Raw genomic sequence first — 20,823 nt, 5'->3', positions numbered from 1 at the left:
ATTTAAAGCTATGCCCCCTTGTACTTGCTGTCACCATCCTAGGAAAAAGGCTCTCCCTATCCACCCTATCTAACCCTCCAATTATTTTATATGTTTCAATTTAGTCACCTCTCAACCTTATTCTCTCTAATGAAAACAGCCTCAAGTCCCTCAGCCTTTCCTCGTAAGACCTTCCCTCCATACCAGGCAACATTCCAGTAAATCTCCTCTGCACCCTTTCCAAAGCTTCCACATCCTTCTTATAATGCGGTGACCAGAACTGTACACAATACTCCAAGTGCGGCCACACCAGAGTTTTGTACAGCTTCACCATAACCTCTTGGTTCTGAACTCGATCCCTCTATTAATAAAAGCTAAAACACTGGATGCCTTCTTAACAGCCCTGTCAACCTGGGTGGCAACTTTCAAGGATCTGTGTACATGGACACCGAGATCTCTCTGCTCATCTACACTATTAAGAATCTTACCATTAGCCCTGGACTTTGCCTTCTGGTTACTCCTACCAAAGTGCATCACCTCACACTTGTCTGCATTAAACTCCATTTGCCAACTCTCAGCCCAGCTCTGCAGCTTATCTATGTCTCTCTGCAACCTACAGCATCCTTCGTTACTATCCAGAACTCCACCGACCTTAGTGTCGTCTGCAAATTTACTAACCCATCCTTATACGCCCTCATCCAGGTCATTTATAAAAATGACAAACAACAGTGGACCCAACACCGACCCTTGCGGTACACCACTAGTAACTGGTCTCCAGGATGAACATTTCCCATCAACTACCACCCTCTGTTTTCTTTCAGCAAGCCAATTTCCGATCCAAACTGCTATATCTCCCACAATTCCATTCCTCCGAATTTTGTACAATAGCCTATTGTGGGGAACCTTATTGAACGCCTTGCTAAAATCCATATACACCACATCAACCAGTTTACTCTCATCTACCTGTTTGGTCACCTTCTCAAAGAACTCAATAAGGTTTGTGAGGCATGACCTTCCCTTCACAAAACCGTGCTGACTATCCCTGATCAATTTATTCTTTTCTAGATGATTATAAATCCTATCCCTTATAACCTTTTCCAACACTTTACCAACAACTGAGGTAAGGCTCACTGGTCTATAATTACCAGGGTTGTCTCTACTCCCCTTCTTGAACAGGGGAACCACATTTGCTACCCTCCAGTCATCTGGCACTATTCCTGTAGACAATGACGAGTTAAAGATCAATGCCAAAGGCTCAGCAATCTCCTCCCTGGCTTCTCAGAGGATCCGAGGATAAATCCCATCCGGCCCAGGGGACTTATCTATCTTCACCCTCTGAAGGATTTCTAATACCTCTTCCTTGTGAACCTCAATCCCACCTAATCTAGTAGCCTGTTAGTGGAAGATAGGGTCAGATAGGTGGAAGATGAAGATCAATGCAGAGATTTTTTTAAATTATTAAATGGATGCAGGTATTACTGGCAAGGCCAGCATTTATTGTTCACCCTAAATTGCCCAGATGGCAGTTAAGAACCAACCAGTGGTTCTGGAGTCACATGTAGGTCAGACCAGATAAAGATACAGTTTTCCTTCCCTAAAGGTTAATAGTGAACCCAATGGGTTTTCATGACTGTTGACAGTGGTTATTACCTGCTTGACAAAAAGTGAGAGAAAAGCACTAAGTTAAATGATTTTTCGCAGAGCTGGTGCAAACATAATGGAGCAAATGGCCTCTTCCAAAGCTGCAACAATTCTGAGATTACACAGGAAGTTATACTATATGTTGCTGTATGTTTGAGATTTGTTCTCATGCTATCGGTTTGGTTGTGTTTGCTACTGGATAAGGTATAAAAAGGTTTTAAACTAACTTGCAATCAACTTCCTTTACTTCAGCAGAAGGTGTATAACCACCAATAAGTTCCTCCTGGTAAACATCAAAAAGTTTGCAAATTGGTTATCTGAGGAACTGCAAGGGGATGTTTATAAGCTGTAAACTTGTAGCACACTACATTGCAGATCTGGGAGAACATGCTCCTCTAAATATCTCTCCTTACATACAATTCAGAGCATGATTTGGGGCAAAATGTAGAAGTTTAGACTTTCAATATTGTAATTAACTAAATTAACAAAAAAATGAAATCTGGTTCATTTACATAGTAACCAAGAAGCATTTCTTTAATCATCCTTAGTACTCAGGCAAATCAAAGGCATTGGATTGAATTGTTACATTGAGATTTGCATATTTTAGGGAAACTTGAGAATATGTTGGTCATGTATAAACTGAACCAAGACCTCAATGACTATATCCAAAGAGGTGTTTTACTCTAATACCACAAACACAAGATAACAATAGTAATGGAATGACTCCAGTCTTACAATGTGTGGATCAGCATTTCATATAAACAACAGATTAACAAGCTCTATATACAAACTAGGAGATTACTTCTACGCTCAGCGTATCCTGTTAAATCCATTGCTTTCACATTGAGTACAATCTTGAAAAAATTGAATAAGCAGGAAACTATTGTCAGGAAATGATGCAGCTTAAAAGAGCAAAAAACATTGGTCCTGATTTTCTGATGGCCAGATATTCGTTTCTGACATGTTGGTGGGAGCTGCACATGGTGACCCTGCGGAATTCCCATCTTAGCAGACTCTGAAGGAATTGTCCAGGAAACTGAAAATTCTATTGAACAATTCCCCTGTGCCTAGAACATTTAATGTGGAAAATTTGGAGGTTACCACAGCTGTTAAGTGGTTATTCTGGAAAAATTAAATACCAAGTCTAACTCCTGAGTAACAATTCAACTGACCACATCCTCCCAACTGGTTCAACCCACTCAATATACTGCCCTGGATCCCAATATTTCTCTCTGTGCCCAGGACCCACCACCTCCCTGTCCATATAGCACCCATGGGACTGCTACTGCCATCCACTGCTACTGGATCCAAGCCCTCTCTCCCTACCACCAGACCCTGCTCTGGAACTTGAGCCCTCTCCCTCACCACCAAGCCCAACATGGAGCCAAATGAACCCTGCCCTGCCACTACACCCTTCTTCTTTTGCTGCCAGAAACAAAATGTCAAATGGTGGCATTGTATGTTGAGAACTTAATTTCACACTCCCTTGCCTTTCCTATCCAGTCATTATGTCATTTTTCAAAATGTTATTCCCTTTTCCCACAAAAATCTCTAACTTCATCTCCTAAAGCCTTCACTTGCTCAATGTGACATTTTTCTTTCTTTTCCAAACCTTGCCCATGTCTCCTACCAGCTTCTCAATGAAGCTGAACAAAAGGTCACCAAGCTTGACTTTTTGTTGCTGCCATGGCTGATGCTCTCTCTCTGTTGCTAATTCAGCTAATTCAACATTTCAGCTGTTGACACGTTGTCATTTCTTCTTCCAAAAGTGGTAAACTCAGTTAGTTGAACATTTTTATTTCCCTGGATATTCCGAATTTCTTCCCCCGGAGTAATGGTCAGATCTACATTGGTACCACCCTGTGGTATTTTCCCAGATGACCACTCTAGCATCTTCTACTGTTAGCCACATGCTGTTAGTATGTGATGCTGGGTAAGGGTTATTGAAGCAGTACACTGCCACCAATCCTCCTTTGTCTTTGCTCTGTCTTGGACCTATCAAGTGATTAGCAGATAGGAAACACTATTGTTGAGCGCCTACAGAAGTGCCACAGATCGTAGGTAATGAGAAGGTTTATTGAATGATAGCAATAAATATAATTACATTTTAGCAGGAATAGTTACTAGGGCCTTGGGGAGCTGGTATAGATACATTTGCTCCCTCTGAAATTAAGGGTTTCAATGAATACTCTTTACGCATCAGTGGAATGGCTGGGTCGATGTAATATGAACTTTAAACCTTGCAGAATCATTATCTTATGTAATGTCACATTGCAAGATTCTAGTTAAAGGAACAAAGTTACAAAACACATATTGAAATTAATAGAAGTGCGACTGACACACCAAATCTGCTAATTTGCTGTAAATTATAAATTAGCTTTTGTTAAATAATAAATCAATGAATCCTATTCCTATTCAGAATATACAATAAATTTTCTACTATTATCTGCTGTTTCAATGAATTCATCATCAAACATTCACGCATAATTCTCTTAAGTTACTGACTGGCATCTTTTTCAATTAGTAAATTCATTAAACCATATTGCATTCTGAATAAAAATACTATATCAATCAACAGAAAGAACACACAATTTGAACATATCTTACGTAAGTATTTCTAACATTCAGCCTGTCACTTCAAAGAGTAGCTAACATTGGTAGACCTTGAAATTAGATTATTTCAACAAATAAACAAAAATAAGCTTTCATTTTTCATACTTAAGCTGTCAAACTATTACTTGCAAAATAAAGTAAAGGCAATATTTGTATCTGTTTAAAGTACACCCCTAAATAGAAAGAAAAAGTTGTCAGTTTTCATTTATGGATGTGGCACAGAAAAGCCTTGGGTCAAAATCTACATTTAAGAATCCTGTGTTAGGATTTTGAGATATCAGTACCTTGAACCTTCCAGCTTTTTAGCACGAGAAGAAAATTAGATTTGTCTGTAATGGTTTGTGTTTGACATGCTTTGCTAAAATATGTGAGGAAACAGAATAACTCATTCCATGTTCAATGAAGTAAACTTCCATCTGCAATCCTACAATGCTGGAAAACTTTATTCCGCACTGCTGAATTTCATTTTTCATACTTAAGCTGTCAAACTATTACTTGCAAAATAAAGTAAAGGCAATATTTGTATCTGTTTAAAGTACACCCCTAAATAGAAAGAAAAAGTTGTCAGTTTTCATTTATGGATGTGGCACAGAAAAGCCTTGGGTCAAAATCTACATTTAAGAATCCTGTGTTAGGATTTTGAGATATCAGTACCTTGAACCTTCCAGCTTTTTAGCACGAGAAGAAAATTAGATTTGTCTGTAATGGTTTGTGTTTGACATGCTTTGCTAAAATATGTGAGGAAACAGAATAACTCATTCCATGTTCAATGAAGTAAACTTCCATCTGCAATCCTACAATGCTGGAAAACTTTATTCCGCACTGCTGAATATCTCCTACAAGGCACTGATAAAACTTTCAGTAGCATATGAAATAACACACTAAACAGATTTGGCAAATTTAAAAAGGTACAGTGCTCAATGTGACATTTTTCTTTCTTTTCTTTCTTAGAATCCCTACAGTATGGAAAGAGGCCATTTGCCCCTCATGTCTGCACTCCGAAGAGCATCCCATCTGACCCAGCCCCCAATCCTATCCTTGTAACCTTGCATTTACTACAGCTAATATACCAATCTTACACATCCCTGGACACTACAGGCAATTTAGCAGGACCAATCCACCTAACCAGCAAAACTTTGGATTGTGGGGGATACACGCAGACGTAGGGAGAACATGCAAACTCCATACAGTCACCCAAAGCCGAGATTGAATCCAGATCCATGATGCTGTAAGGCAGCAGTGCTAAACACAATGCCACTGTGCCACCATTTCCTTTTCATCTGTCCTTTCATAAATTGATCTAAATACTTTCAGTTTCCAAATGATTGTAGAGACAAATTCAAACAGTATCATTCCTTATTCAATGACAATATACTGCAACTTGCATTTGTTTAGTGGCTTTAACATCAGGCAATAAATGCTGACCTGGCAAGTGACAACACACATCACATGAATGATTTTTTAAAAAAATTATCAAGCATCTCGGTACCAAAATTTTACACTAAGCTAAATAAGGAGATACAAGTATAGATGATCAAATTTTGGCTGGAAAGATAGGCCTTACAGACAATTTTAAGGAAGCATGAGCTCCAGAAGCAATGAGAGGGAGTTCCAGAGGTTTGGGGCCAGGCAGTTAAAAATATGGCAACCACTGGTCAAGTGAACATAATTTGGCATGTGTAAAAGTTAGAAAACCAAAATCTTGTAAGGCTATGGGACTATAGCATGCTATAGGAACAGGAAGGAGCAAGGCCATATTGAGGTTTTGAGAATTTTGAAATTTCTGGAAAAGAAGCCATCACACACTAGGAAATGCAGGGATGATGGAAGAACCAGGGTGGACAACTATTGCACACTTGGAAGTTTTATTAATTGATGGCACTTCTTGAGCATTAATTGGATGATAACTCAAAGGGTCATCATTTCACATCTTTAGTTATGATGTATTGCTGTCTGTCGACTTACCTCAATCGTTTTACAAATCTCTTCCAGCTGAGTAATGATTGCCTGGATTCTGTCATTTCCTGCCACCAGCATTGCAATACCGTCACTGAGCTCAGTCTATAAAATAATAGCAAGAGACATCAGTATAGGCTATTCTAGTCAGCAAAAGTAACAAAACATCCACTTCTTTTCGAATTGAATAATCTTACAGATAATGCAACAGATGATCTTACTGTCCTTTTGTGCTTCAGATTTCCAAAGCCATTCCCCATTTAGAAAACAGTCTATGCCTCCTTTCTTCCAACCAAAGCGCATTGCCCCACACTTTCCAAGATCGTACTTCATCTGTCAGTTCTTTGCCCACTCCCCTAGCCTGAAAAGTCCTTCTGCAGCCTCCTGATTTCCATAACACCACCTGTTCCTCCAACTATATTTGTGTCATCTGCAAATGTAGCATCACTGTCCTCAGTTTTTTCATCCAAATCATTCAAGTAAAACGTGAATAATTGTGGTCCCAACACTGACCCCTGTAGAACTCTACTAGTCACCACTGCCATCCTGAAAAAGACCCCATTATTCTCACTCTCTACCTTCTGCCAATCAGTCAATTCTTTATCCATGCCAGCACCTTGCCCCTCGACACCATGGGTCATGACATACTGAACAGCCTCCCATGCAGAATCTTGTCAAAGGCCTGTTGGAAATTTAAATAGATCACATCTACAGGTTCGTCTTTCAGGAGGTAACAAGTAAGTTAGACAAGGAACTCTAACACATTTTTCAGGCATGACCGCTCCTTGACAAAACCATGCTGACTCAACTTTATTTTACTGTGTAATTCCAAGAACACTGCCATCTCATCCTTAATAGTGGACTCTAAAATCTTATCAACAACTGAGGTCATGCTAACCAACCTATAGTTTCCTGTCTTCTACCATCCTCCGTTCTTAAACAGGGGTGTAACATTAGTCATTTTTCAACTTATGAGGCTTTCCCTGATTCTAGTGACTCCTGAAAAATTATCACCTCTGCAAATCTCCCCAGCCATTTCGTATAGAATTCAGGGTCTGGTCCAGGTGATTTATCCACCTTCAGATATTTCAGTTTCCCCAGCACCTTCTGCTTAGTGATGGCCACCTCTCAATGTTCTGGTATGGAGCTGGTGTCTTCTGCTGTGAAAACTGATGCAAAGTACATATTCAGTTCCTCCTCTATTTCTTTGATCTCCATTACTCCTTCTCCAGCCTCATTCTAGTAGTTCAATGCCTCTCTCTTACCTTTTGGATACCCAAAAAAAACTTCTGCAATCTTCTTTTACACCACTAACAAGCTTATTCTTATATTTCAAGTTCTCACCTCTTATTGCTTTTTTAGTTATCCTTTGCTGATATTTAAAGGCTTCCCAATCTTCTGGCTTCTGATTAATCTTCACCCTATTGCATACCTTTGCTTTTGCTTTTATGCTGTCCCTGACTTCCCTTGCCAGCGATGGCTGCCTCGTCCTCCCCTTAGCTTTTCCTTGGAATATACATATTTTTAAAATGCAAGGAAAATATTATTAAGATACCTTTTGACGTTTGTAGACATTTTGGAGAGGTGCCACTTCACAATCTTTGTGAGCACCAAAGACTTTGCACATTGAGCAAGTTGGAGCCTCACAAGTCAGGCAGTAAATATTAATCTTTTCCTCTTCATGCTCTTCACACATTAACTGCTGGTCAGATTTGGTATGCAGTGGCCTGAAAGAAATTAATTATTATAAAATAACACTATGACCATAATTTTGGAAAGTAAACTATTTCTCTAGAAACGAATGCACCTCCTCCACCAACACCGACTGAAAACTTCAATGCAGGTGTGACACATGTCCAAGTCAACACATCCTCCAGCCCCAGCATACATCCCAGACCCAACCTCCACCAGGCCCAAACATACCCCCTTTCTTACCTCCTTCAACACATATCTGCCTCCAGCTACCTTCAATTCACCCTGGACTTTAAGCCCAGCCTGAACCCTGAAATCTCAGCCCCCAACACAACTACGTCATATTCCCCATCGCCACTTCTTCCTTAACAATGAACTCCCAGATCCACCCCTATTCCAATCTCCATAAACTCAACACACTCCACCCACTCCTCCACACCTTCATCTCCATCCTCCAACAACCACCTCCTGAAATAATACTCAAAATGATCTCCAATATCACTTCCTCCAATCTTATCAGAATCATAACCATTGCCATTTCATACACACAGAGCACTTCCAATATACATGAAAATGTCTCAAATAAATTTTGTGGAAAAGGACAAAGTAAGCTTAGTAAATTAAGGGCAACATGGTGGTTGGCACCGCTGCTTCATGGCAACAGGGTCTCAGGTTTGATTCCAGCCTTGTGTGACTATCTGGAGTTTGCACATTCTCCCTATGCCTGAGTGGGTTTCTTTTGGGTACTCCGGTTTCCTCCTACAGTCCAAAGATATGCAGGTTAGATGGGTTAACCAAAGTTTAAAAAAACACACATGCGCAGTAACAGGGGTGAGGTCGGTTTGGGTGGGATGCTATTCTGAGGGTCAGTGCAGACTCGATGGGCTGACAGGCCTCTTTTCACACTGTTGGGATTCTATGAAAATAAATCAGTTTAATTTCTGAGTAGAAAAATGGCAGAAACACTTTTTTTTGGACAGAATTGTAAAGCGAAGTGTCAGGGTTGTACATTTTGTCCAGCAGTCAACTGATTTTTAGTTAATGCATTTTTCAACAAGAAGACACTATAAATCATACAGTGTAGGAGTTGGGAGGTCATGTTGCAGCTATACAGCACATTGGGTTTGGCCACTTTTGGAATACTGCACTCAATTCTGGTCTCCCTGCTATAGGAAAGATGTTGTGAAAACTGAAAGGGTTCAGAAAAGATTTACAAGGCTGTTGCAAGATTTGGAGGGTTTGAGCTACAGGTACATGCTGGGGCTATCTTTCCTGGAGCATCGGAGGCTGAAGGGTGACCTTACAGAAGTTTATAAATCATGGGGGGCATGGATAGAGTGAATAGTCGAAGTCTTTTCTCTTGGGTAGGGGAGTCCAAAACTGCAGGTCATAGGCTTACGGTGAGAGGTGAAAGATTCAAAAAGGACCTAAAGGGCATATTTTTCAAGCAGAGGGTGGTGCATGTATAGAATGAGCTGCCAGAGGAAGTAAAGGAGGCTGGAACAATTACAAAATTCTAAAGGCACCTGGTTAGGTATATCAATAGGAAGGCCTATAAAAATGTGTTTAGAGGGATATGGGCCAAACGCTGTCAAGTGGGACTAGATTAATTTAGGATATCTGGCCAGCATGGATAAGCTGAACTGAAGGGTCTATTTCTATACTGTACAGCTTTATGACTCTACATACCTAAAGTTATAACCATTGTACCTGACTGGTCTCATCACAAGTGATGAATGTGGCATCTGGGTCAACTATGTCACAACTTAGAAGTCACTGCCCACTGGAACTGCATTTAAAAAAAAATCACTTATTGACACAACACACTAAGCCTTAAATTTGAATCCAGTGTGATAACATAACATAATCTGTTATTTGGGTTCTACCTGAAATCAAACCAAACAGTCTCAACAAAGTTCCTAATGAGGGCAAGTCAATATTCACCCTTAATTCAGATTGTATTGGCTTTTGGAGGAAGGAAAATAGTAAAGAAAAAAAGACTCTGCAGTGGGATATATTCCAATACATTTGAAATTAATGCTGAATGCAGTGTAGTTAGCATTGAGCTGACGCACACCCATTTCAGATTATTTAATACTACCGAGTGGAAGTGTTCATCATACACACTAGCATTCGTAAAGAAAGAATTGGTGCATTACAAAGAAAATTATTTATTTTGTCCATTGCATTTTCATGTATAGTTTTTCAACCCTGATCTATATGTTTCGGAAAGGTTTGTAGCTTGGGGGTTGTGGCTGGAGATGTTGGTTGTTTACGCAAATACTTTGTCCCCTTCTAGGTGGCATCTTCAGTGATATTTAGTCTCCATTGAAATGCTATTATTCTGTTCTGTTCTGAATTGATATAGTCTAGTCTGTCATGGTGGGTAGTTCTGACTCCGATTTTGCTCAATAGTGGTATGTAGATGGGGTCTATTTCAACATGTTTGTTTATGGCACCAGGTTTTCAACAATTGGCTTCCAAGAATTCCCATGCTTGTCTTTGTTTTGTTTGTCCCAGCACTGTTATGTTGTCTCAGTTAAATATCCTTCTTTGTCGGAGTTAATAGAAAGGAGGGAGAGTTTGTCATGCCATTTTGCTGCAATTGGTGTTCATGGATCCTGGTGGCGAGTTCCTGCCCATCTGTCCTATGTATTGCTTCTTGCTGGTGCTGCATGGCATTTTGTTCTTGTACACTTGTGCTGCTCATTGTGGGTATGGGGCCTTTTATCTTTGAGAGTAGCTGGCAAAGTATGATTGTTCGTTTGTATGCTATCATTATTCAAATTTTGGGGTGGCACAGTGGTTAGCACTGCTGCCTCACAGCACCAAGGACCTGGGTTCGATTCCACCCTCAGGCAACTGTCAGTGTTGAGTTTGCACATTCTCTCTGTGTCTGTGTGGGTTTCCTCCAGGTGCTCTGGTTTCCTCCCACAGTCCAAAGATGTGCAAGCTAGGTGGATTGGCTATGCTAAATTGCCTGTAGTGTTCAGGGATGTGTAGATTTGGTGGGTTATAGAGGAATGGGTTTGGTTGGGTCCTCTAAGAGTTGATGTAGACTTTTTGGGCTGTAGGGTCTGTTTCAACACTGTAGGGATTCTATGATCTATGATGAAGGTCATAGGAGTCTTGTAGTCAGTTCCTATATGTTCCGAACATGGGTAGGATGGCCAGTGTGTTGGGGCATAGTAGCTTCTTGATGTTGTTTATTTGCTAGTCATCAAAGGATAAAGCTGCTAGGACACCCATTGTTTACAAAGACTTTTTATGTGTGTTCCTCTTCATTTTTGCAGATCTCTGGCGTGTTGCAGTGTGTTATTTGTTTAAACAGAGTTTGTTGCTTTGTTTGCTGATACTGGGGTGGTTACTGTTGTAATTCAGGATTTGGTCTGTGTGTATAATCTTTCAGTATACACTGGTAAGGAATTCACCAGTGCTTGCTAGTTCCACCATAATGTCTAGAAACAGGAGTTAGAACATAGAACAGTACAGCACAGAACAGGCCCTTCAGCCCACAATGTTGTGCCGACCATTGATCCTCATGTATGCACCCTCAAATTTCTGTGACCATATACATGTCCAGCAGTCTCTTAAATGACCCCAATGACCTTGCTTCCACAACTGCTGCTGGCAACGCATTCCATGCTCTCACAACTCTCTGCGTAAAGAACCTGCCTCTGACATCCCCTCTATACTTTCCACCAACCAGCTTAAAACTATGACCCCTCGTGCTAGCCATTTCTGCCCTGGGAAATAGTCTCTGGCTATCAACTCTATCTATGCCTCTCATTATCTTGTATACCTCAATTAGGTCCCCTCTCCTCCTCCTTTTCTCCAATGAAAAGAGACCGAGCTCAGTCAACCTCTCTTCATAAGATAAGCCCTCCAGTCCAGGCAGCATCCTGGTAAACCTCCTCTGAACCCTCTCCAAAGCATCCACATCTTTCCGAAAATAGGGCGCCCAGAACTGGACGCAGTATTCCAAGTGCGGTCTAACCAAAGTTTTATAGAGCTGCAACAAGATCTCACGACTCTTAAACTCAATCCCCCTGTTAATGAAAGCCAAAACACCATATGCTTTCTTAACAACCCTGTCCACTTGGGTGGCCATTTTAAGGGATCTATGTATCTGCACACCAAGATCCCTCTGTTCCTCCACGCTGCCAAGAATCCTATCCTTAATCCTGTACTCAGCTTTCAAATTCGACCTTCCAAAATGCATCACCTCGCATTTATCCAGGTTGAACTCCATCTGCCACCTCTCAGCCCATCTCTGCATCCTGTCAATGTCCCGCTGCAGCCTACAACAGCCCTCTACACTGTCAACGACACCTCCGACCTTGGTGTCGTCTGCAAACTTGCTGACCCATCCTTCAATCCCCTCGTCCAAGTCATGAGTTGTTTGTTGTTCTGTTCTTCCTTGGTGATCCTCTTGATCTCAGTGAATAGGTTATTAATAAGCTGATGTGTTTCTTCTAACTTTGCTCATTTAATGATAAAGAAAGTATCGTTGATGCAGTTAACCAATAATTTAGGCTGGATCTGGGGGAGGATCTGCATGTTCAAGTCTTTGCATAACTGCTTCCATTATAAGACCCAAGATGGGTGAACACACCTATGCAAAAATGGCGGTGCCATAAACAACATAAACATCTTGAAATAGACCCCAGCTTAATACCACGATGGAGCAAAACTGGAAACAGAACCACCCGCCATAACAGACCAGACCATATAAATTTAAAATGGAACAGAACGTTAGCACTTCAGCGGAGGCTAGACAGCACTGAAAATGTCACCCAGAATGGGAATGAAACATTTGTACAAAAACCAGTCAGCTCGGCAAACCAACCAACAACTCTGATCTACACAATAGATCAAAAGCATTGATAGCACCAATGTTAATGTTTTAGTAAACAAAATGATGAGCTTATAAAATAATCCTGAACTTGTAGCCACTTGCACAATGTAAATTACTATACAAGTGTATTGTCACTTTAACTAAAAGTTATTAAACGTTGTGTAAATCGTAAACTTTAGTCAATAAAACAGTCGCACATTAATCAAAAATTTAGATGAATATAGTAGAGGGATCATATCAAGATAAAATATGTGACTAATAACTATCTCGGAGAGTTATCATTGGGTCAAGTATGGTAAATGATAAGCATCTGGTTCAGTGAATCATAGCTTTAAACTATCTTGCTGAAATAAACTATCTTGCTATTATTGTCAGTATTGTTCATGGACCCTAAATGTATATAAATTGGTTGACATGTTTTCTCCAATTACAACAGTGACTGCACAACATTAACTGCGATACAATTTGCATGTCCTTGTCTGAAGGGCAAAGTTTAAATTCTCTTAACAGTCAACAATTAGACTATTTACCCATTATTGTTATTTGGAAAAGACAATAACCCAACTGAGATAGACTAATTGAATGAGACCAGAAGATTCTGAACAGAAATGTAAAATAACTTTATCATTGAGAATTTGATTTTATATTTAAAATAGTTTACATTAGTGATTTGTTTGAATGAGTCTGACTATGCAATTGGAAGTCATAAAAGTGATTTCATTTGAATTATGCTCTGTCATACAAACTGAAAGTCTTGCAGATGTGTTGGCATCAAACAACCTCATTTGAGGATTTCACAAATAGCATTTCTATCTAAAATAGATGAGTGGTGTTAGAGTTTCCTCTTTTTATCCATCAATCGCAGGTCTCCAATCTTAAGTAGGCTTTGATTTAGTGCTTCAAAGAAAAGGCATTGGAACTAGAATTCTTTGTTACTGAAAGCAGAAACCACAACATCAATTAAAGGAAAACTGAAAATTAAAGTTGGAACATATAGGCCTATTAAGGCAATAGGAGTAGTTTTGAATTGTCCTAATAAAAAGACAGCATGGGCATTATCCATACAGGTTCCTCCTTTGTTGCAAACCTCTTAAAGAATCCTTGAAAAAAGACAAAGATCATAAACCGGCCCATGTGAATTTTGTACCCAAAAACCCAAACAAGTGGAATACAAGGATTTGCATCTTTTCATCCTGCAGTTTCAGGTTTTTCAGACCCTGTTCCCTGTAGTACGACTTACCTCATCATTCCTCTTCCTTTAACCTTGTTACTTTCTTAATTTGAAAATTGTGAGCATTTCCTACATAGTACTATTTGAATTCCCATTGTGGAACATTCTACTGTATTCCCAAAGGATTTGATATTGTTTGTTCTTACTTACTAATTCCTGAGCGTGGCTGATAGAAAATATACTTCTTTTTCACCTCAGCCAAAAGAGCAATATAGAAGTAAATGATTATGAGAAAGTGGTAAAGACCACTTTATTTGAATAAAATAATAAAAATGTTCTTCTATGTTTACAGATCATTGACTAAACACACTCATTCTCGGTTCAGCTTTCTCTATAAATAAAGCACATTGCGTAACCTGGATGATTCTTGCTTGTAGATATCAATGATATTTTCCACCAAGAGATTTCTCTGCAGGCCATAAACTCCATGGCGATCCAGTACTACCTCATGTCGGCAGGAAGGACAGCGAAAGCGACCCCCTGAAGGCACTGTTGTGGAGCCTCTCGACTGCCAGAATGGATTGGAAGCCTGTGAATTATGTACCAAATAAAAGTGTCAAACAGCCCTAAAAGAGTATTCAGCTACGCCACGCGTTACTCACATTCCTTTGCCTCTTGTCAGTCTTCCGCTTTTTGTAGATATTCTTCTTTGTTTTTTTTTGCTTCAACAGAACCATGCAGCTGAACGCCAGTGTTATCACCCACAGCTCAGGCAAAGAGAAAGATGTTTTATCATTAAAAAAAGAGATGAGCTGGACTTGATCATAATTTCTGCCGCCACTGTATTTGTGATCTGACATACTCTTCTTTCTCATTTCTCCTCCCCTACATCCCTTCACATGTAAATCTGCACTCCAAGCAATCTGATGTGTAAAAAACAGGCCTAAACATTAAAACTATTTTATCAAGAGCATGCTTCTAAAGAATAGTTTTCATGGACTTAAAATGTTAATACTATTAATAGTGCATTAAGGTTAATAACTATGCCACGGTAAAATGCCACTAAGTTCTGAAACACCTACCTGGAAAACGTCATTGGCACATTTTCTACACAAGTTGTGTTGACATGGTAAAATCACAACTGGCTTTGTGAACATTTCCAGACAAATAGGACAAATAAGTTGTTTCTCCAAACTGTCCATTGTCTGTGCGCCTCCAAGCATTGGTTTGAATCCTACTGCAAGGTTCATCCCCAAAATCAAGAGGTTCACTCAATCTGTTAAATAGAATTTTCCTTTTCCCTCTCTTCAAGGCACTGTTTTTCCCAACCTGTGCTCTCCGCTGAAACATCAACTGTTAGGCAGCCAGCTAAATTTAGAATCATTTCACAGAGGATCGTATTGCTTTTCTTTTAGCCAACAAATCACATGGACTAACAGTTGTGGGCTCTGCATTCCTCACTCCATATTTATCTCCTGAAATGTGAGACTGAGATTTTGAACAGCCATTTGTTGGGCAGCTCTTTCCCTTGTCAAATGATGTTTAGTCATGTAGTAAACTACTGATTATATAAATTACTAAAACAAAACTGAATGCAACTCAAAAGTTTCTGAAATCAACTCCCTGAACAAAGTTTCAAATTGAAAACCTTAAATTAAATCCAATGCAACCTGTTATCCTGTGTACAGCACTTTTTATGCTCAGCAATATATTCCTGTTGAATATATATATTTTTGCTTTACTTTGCAACTTAATCTGATTTCATGAATAATCGATGCACAAAACAAGTGAAGTGTTTTCAGATTAGTTAATTAGGAAATACAATCCTCAGCCTAATGCAATTGAAATCTCCAATTAACACAAATGATAAGATCACAATTAAGTTGGATATAAATATAAAATGAGAAAAAATGTTATACCTACCAAAGCAATGTGCCACCATCTTTCACGAGAATGTAGTTAACTACTCCTTTTTCATGACAGACTGCTATGCCAAAACAAAGGAATGGTTGTCCCTAGCAAATGTTGAGAAGTATTTAGCTGAAAGTAGCATCTAAGGAGGAATGACATGCTGGTCTTCTCAATATTAAGCTGCTCTGTGGATTTATGTTAGAATCTCAATTATTTCTAAAAAATATAAATAAGCTATTTCTTTGTTATGGTCTGTCTCCTTAGGCAATGTCACCTCTTATGGCACCATCTTAGGTACAAATATCTCAGCATAAATCTTAGATACAAAAAAGGAATACAAAAAGAGTAGCTGCATTACTTTACAGTGTTCAATGAGTAAGTCGAAATAAGACCTGGTTAAAGGATTGACAATACAGTCACATGAACAATGAATAAACATGACATTGCAGAATCTCAGTGCAGAGACTTTCACATGTCCAACAACTATACCAATTCCGCTCCAAGCTCCAAACAATCCATTGTCTGTGCACCTCCATGCGTCGGTTTGCATCCCACTGCAAGGTTCATCCCCAAAAGCATACTCTCTCTAAATTTCTTGTCATGGATGTCTCATCCTTCACTTAGCATCTTTATTCTTCATTGGGATAGAACTCTTTTTTCATGATTTCTAGACATGACAAAAGCAGCAAACACAACACATAAATAGACCTTGAAAATAATTAATTCTACATGAAGGGTGTAAATGATGTTTAGATCATCAACTACTAAATTAGTCATAAAAGCAGAATATGGTGAAAATACTCAAAATGTCTGGCAGCATCTGTGGACAGCAACAGAGCTAAAGCTTCAGATGGCTGACCTCAAAATTAATTCTAAAACTTAGATATAGATCTTTGGGGCTTTTTTATTGTTGCCACAGTTGTGGTCAGCATGTGGTATGAAATCAACTGAAGAATTGGTCAAGGATGTATAAATGAAGTGGATTTCACTCATATTGGATTCATAAACAAAAAATCTTGAAAATCATAATTAAAGCTTGAATAATGAGAATTTATATAAAATAAATGGAGTGGGAGTGGAGAAAACAATCAACAATTGGAAAATATCAATATAATTCTAAAAAACACAAAGTGGATATCCACACAAGTTCCATAAGTCTCTTCATGCATATTTTGAGAAAATTGTATTGAATTGAACAAATTAACTAGCTAAAGACAAAACAACTCAATTTCTTTATTCTTTCAAGGGGTTCTCTCAAGCAAATTCTTTGCTCAACCTAAATTGCTTTAATAATGTACATTAAATCTTAAATTTTAGTAACTAAGTGCTGTTTAAATCAGAGGCACACTGCTATGGGGGCGGCATGGTGGCTCAGTGGTTAGCACGGCAGTCTCACAGCACCAGGGACCCGGGTTCGATTCCAGCCTCGGGTAACTGTCTGTGTGGAGTTTGCACATTCTTCCCGTGTCTGCGTGGGTTACCTCCGGGTGCTCCGGTTTCCTCCCACAGTCCAAAGATGTGCAGGCTAGGTTCATCGGCCACGCTAAATTGCCCATAGTGTTCGGGGGTGTCTGGGTGGAATGCTCCAAGAGGCAGTGTGGACTTGTTGGGCCGAAGGGCCTGTTTCCACACTGTAGATAGGGAATCTAATCTAATCTATCACAGGCCTTCACTCTCATGACTGTTTAAAGCTGGGTGATGAGGAGGTGAGCAGGCCTTAAGGTACTAGCTGAGTCTACTTGTGTTACCTATCACTACTTGGACCTTTTATCAGAAGGGTTAGGTGGACGCTAAGAAGCAGTGCAAGGAATGGTCAAATGTCACTAAAGAGTGGTGACTGCTGAGAGGTTGCAAGCTCACTGAAGGCGTGAGTTTTACCTAAACCAGAATGAACTCAGTTAAGATCAGGGTGAGTGCCATTCTGCCAAAGAGAAAGGCATTAGTTGAAGGCCAAGTAACAATCACACAACTCACATTAATTCAGCAAATAAATCTGAAATTGGAAGCTAGATTCGGTAATGGTAATGATAAAACTATCATTGATTATTCTGACAACCTATATGGCACACTCCTGCCCTTTGTGAAATGAACATACTGTCCATACGGGTGATTCCAGGTGTACTAGCAGGTGACAGCTCTGCCATGATACTGTTTGTTGCTGCACTTCTAATCAGTTTTGTGCCACCAATGTGTTTATACCTGAAGTATAATCTCCCTACCTTGTATTTGATTTCCCCTTGCAATAAATGATTTTATTATATCAGCTTTCCTTGTTACTTGCTGTACCTATTACTAACCTTTTTGTGATTCATGCACTAGGATATCCAATCCCGCTGCATCGCAAACCGCTGTAATCTCTAATCATTTAGATAATCTTTCTTTTTAAAATTCACTTATTTTTCTAATCAACCTGTTTAGAAATCTTCTTAAACACTTCTGGAGCAAGTGGGACTTGAATTTGGGCCTTCCAGTCCAGGAGTAGGGACCCTACCACTGCATTACAAGAAGAGCTACCAACAATAACAAATTTTACAATTTCTCACACCATACTGCATTTGCCATTCTCCTTATTTTTCCATCACAATTTACTTTCCTACCAATCTTTGTGCCATCAGCAAATTTAGCAACTATACCTCCCATTGCATCATCTAAACCATTTATGTAAATTGTGAAAAGCTATGGTCCCAAAACCCGTTGTTACAACTTGCTAACCCGAAGTGAATCTATTGAGTCTACTTTTTGTACCTGCTAACTATTCAAACTTCTACCCATTATAACATGCTACCCCGCACGCAGAACTTTTATTTTCTACAATAACCTTTGATGTGGCACCTTATCAAAGGTCTTCTGGAAGTCTAAGCACAGCACATTCACCAGCTCCACTTTATCCATAATGTGCTATTTCCTTAAAGATCAGCAATAAATTTGTCGAAGATGATTTCCTTTTCACAAAACTATATTGACTCTGCCCAATAACCCAAAACTAGTCCGAATGTATGACTGTTTCTAATATTTTCCTTATGACAGATATTAAAATTGTTGGCCTCTAGTTCCATCAGGTACTTGTCAGCTCACAATTCCAACAATTTACTCAACCCTACTTCCCTCTTGATTATTATTTTCTTCAGTTCTTCCCTCTCTTGATTCTTGATTCACAGCTATTTCTAGGATTGAATGTATATCCTCCATGGTGAAGACTGATTTGAGTTCAATTCTTCTTTCATTTCTAATTTCTATCTAAATCACTTTTACATTCCGTGTTCCTACACTTAGGTCTTCCTTCTCTTTTATGTTGGTAACATCGTGAAATAAGAGTCATTCCTCCAATTCTTCCAAGCCTCCTGCCCCTTCTATAATGCCATATAATCTTCAATATTCAGGTGTCAATCTATGTCATCCTGCAGCCATGATCCATGATAATGCTATTGAATATCATGGGGAGATAGTCAGATTCTCTTAGTAGTTGCGATTTTCAATAATTCTGTAGATTCAGCTTGGAAATTAGTGAAGTAACTAATTTATTCAAAAAGTGGGGTAGTCAGAAGTGAGGAAACTACAGGCCGGTTAGCTTAATATCTGTCATAGGGACGATGTTAGAGGTTAATATAAACAATGCTATGTCAGGGCATTTAGAGTACTTCAAGGAAATCAAGCAGAATCAACATAGCTTTTTGAGCAGGCTAAGCAATCCAACAACCAATGGATTAAACCTAAGTTCTGTCATCCAACTTCACTAAGTCATAAATGGTGGTGAATAAGTAAACAACTAGCAGGAGGAAGAGACTGCAAATATCAGTGTCCTCAATGATGACTGAACCTAGCGTATCACTGCTAAAGAAATGGTTTTGCCACTATCTGCACTATGGTATAAAGTGGATGGTCCATTACATCCTCTTTGATTGGCACCACATCTACAAACATTCACTCCCTTCACTACCAACAACACATTGTAGTAGCAATGCGTATCATCTGATGCACTTCAGAAATTTACCAAGGTTTCTTAGACAGCACCTTGCAAACCCACAAAAACTTTCATTTAGAAGGACAAGGACAGCAAATACTTGAGCACAACAACACCTACAAGGTCTCCTTCAAGGCATGTATATATTTCCTGACTTGGAAATGTGTCATTTTTCCACAACTACCAAATCACTCTCTTAAGGCACTCTCTTCATAACACTACCTAAAAGTGCTAGAGCTCGAACTAGAACTGCAGGAGCTCAAAGCAGCTCACTACCACCTTCTCCAGGGCAATTAGGAATGGCCAATAAATACTAATCTTGGCAACAACACTCATTCCATGAAGGAATTAAAAGGTGTTCATGCAGATTGGCTAAGTTTGATTAGGTAAAGAAATTAATGTTTTGAATTCTGTAGTCCCCTACATAGTCGCAGATATTTTCTTTACCAAAATTCACTCCAGGCTTTACGGCCAGAACAAAGAAGAGTAAATGGAGCTTTGAGAGTTATATTAAGCTGCAAGGTGTATAAAAATCTCATTGAGCAATTGAGTATTCATACAATGGAAGGTTCTGTATAGGTAAAAGTGGAAACTTAAATCGGAAATTAACTGAGAGAATTCACACTGGAAAGCTTTTGGCAGCTAAGTTAAACATCATAAATTCTTTTTATGACCACAGGAATGGTACACACAGGATTCAAATACCTAGTATTAAACAATAGAAATTGTATTTTTGTGCCAATAGTATTAGTTGAGATAAATAGTTTTACACAGTTATGATTAGCAGTCAAGAGAAGGTTCACAATTTTGCAAAAAAGTACTTGCCATTATTCAATTTCTAGAGGTTATGTAAATTGGGCGTACTTTATGAACAAACGTAAATGTATTTAAAGAGGCTTGCTCGCTTGAATTATCTGTACTTGACTTTTTTTCAATATATTAACAGTTTGACGCTAGAAGCTTTCTGATTCTATCTAAAAGTGAAACAAGTATCAATTACTTTATAGATAATAAAATGTGAGGCTGGATGAACTGTGTGGG

The 20,823-nt window shown here is 39.1% G+C and overlaps 1 protein-coding gene across 3 annotated transcripts in view; it reads right to left on the bottom strand.

Moving 5' to 3' along the window:
* trim54 (tripartite motif containing 54) overlaps positions 1-15,266 on the bottom strand; it is an 80,387-nt gene extending 65,121 nt beyond the window's left edge. For all 3 annotated transcript variants that reach the window (XR_009445694.1, XM_048531853.2, XM_059645470.1), the window contains exons 1-4: positions 14,993-15,266; positions 14,327-14,499; positions 7,745-7,916; positions 6,199-6,294 (exon numbers count right to left, since the gene is read on the bottom strand). Coding sequence is in view for 2 of the 3 variants with exons in the window: in XM_048531853.2 (XP_048387810.1) it covers positions 6,199-6,294; positions 7,745-7,916; positions 14,327-14,499; positions 14,993-15,160 (609 nt within the window). In the remaining variant the exon portion in view is untranslated. The remainder of the gene's footprint in view (positions 1-6,198; positions 6,295-7,744; positions 7,917-14,326; positions 14,500-14,992) is intronic.
* Positions 15,267-20,823: the final 5,557 nt, after the last annotated feature.

Source organism: Stegostoma tigrinum, chromosome 4, assembly GCF_030684315.1.
Source record: "Stegostoma tigrinum isolate sSteTig4 chromosome 4, sSteTig4.hap1, whole genome shotgun sequence".
Lineage (NCBI taxonomy): Eukaryota > Metazoa > Chordata > Chondrichthyes > Orectolobiformes > Stegostomatidae > Stegostoma > Stegostoma tigrinum.
This window is presented reverse-complemented; position numbering and strand designations above follow the sequence as displayed.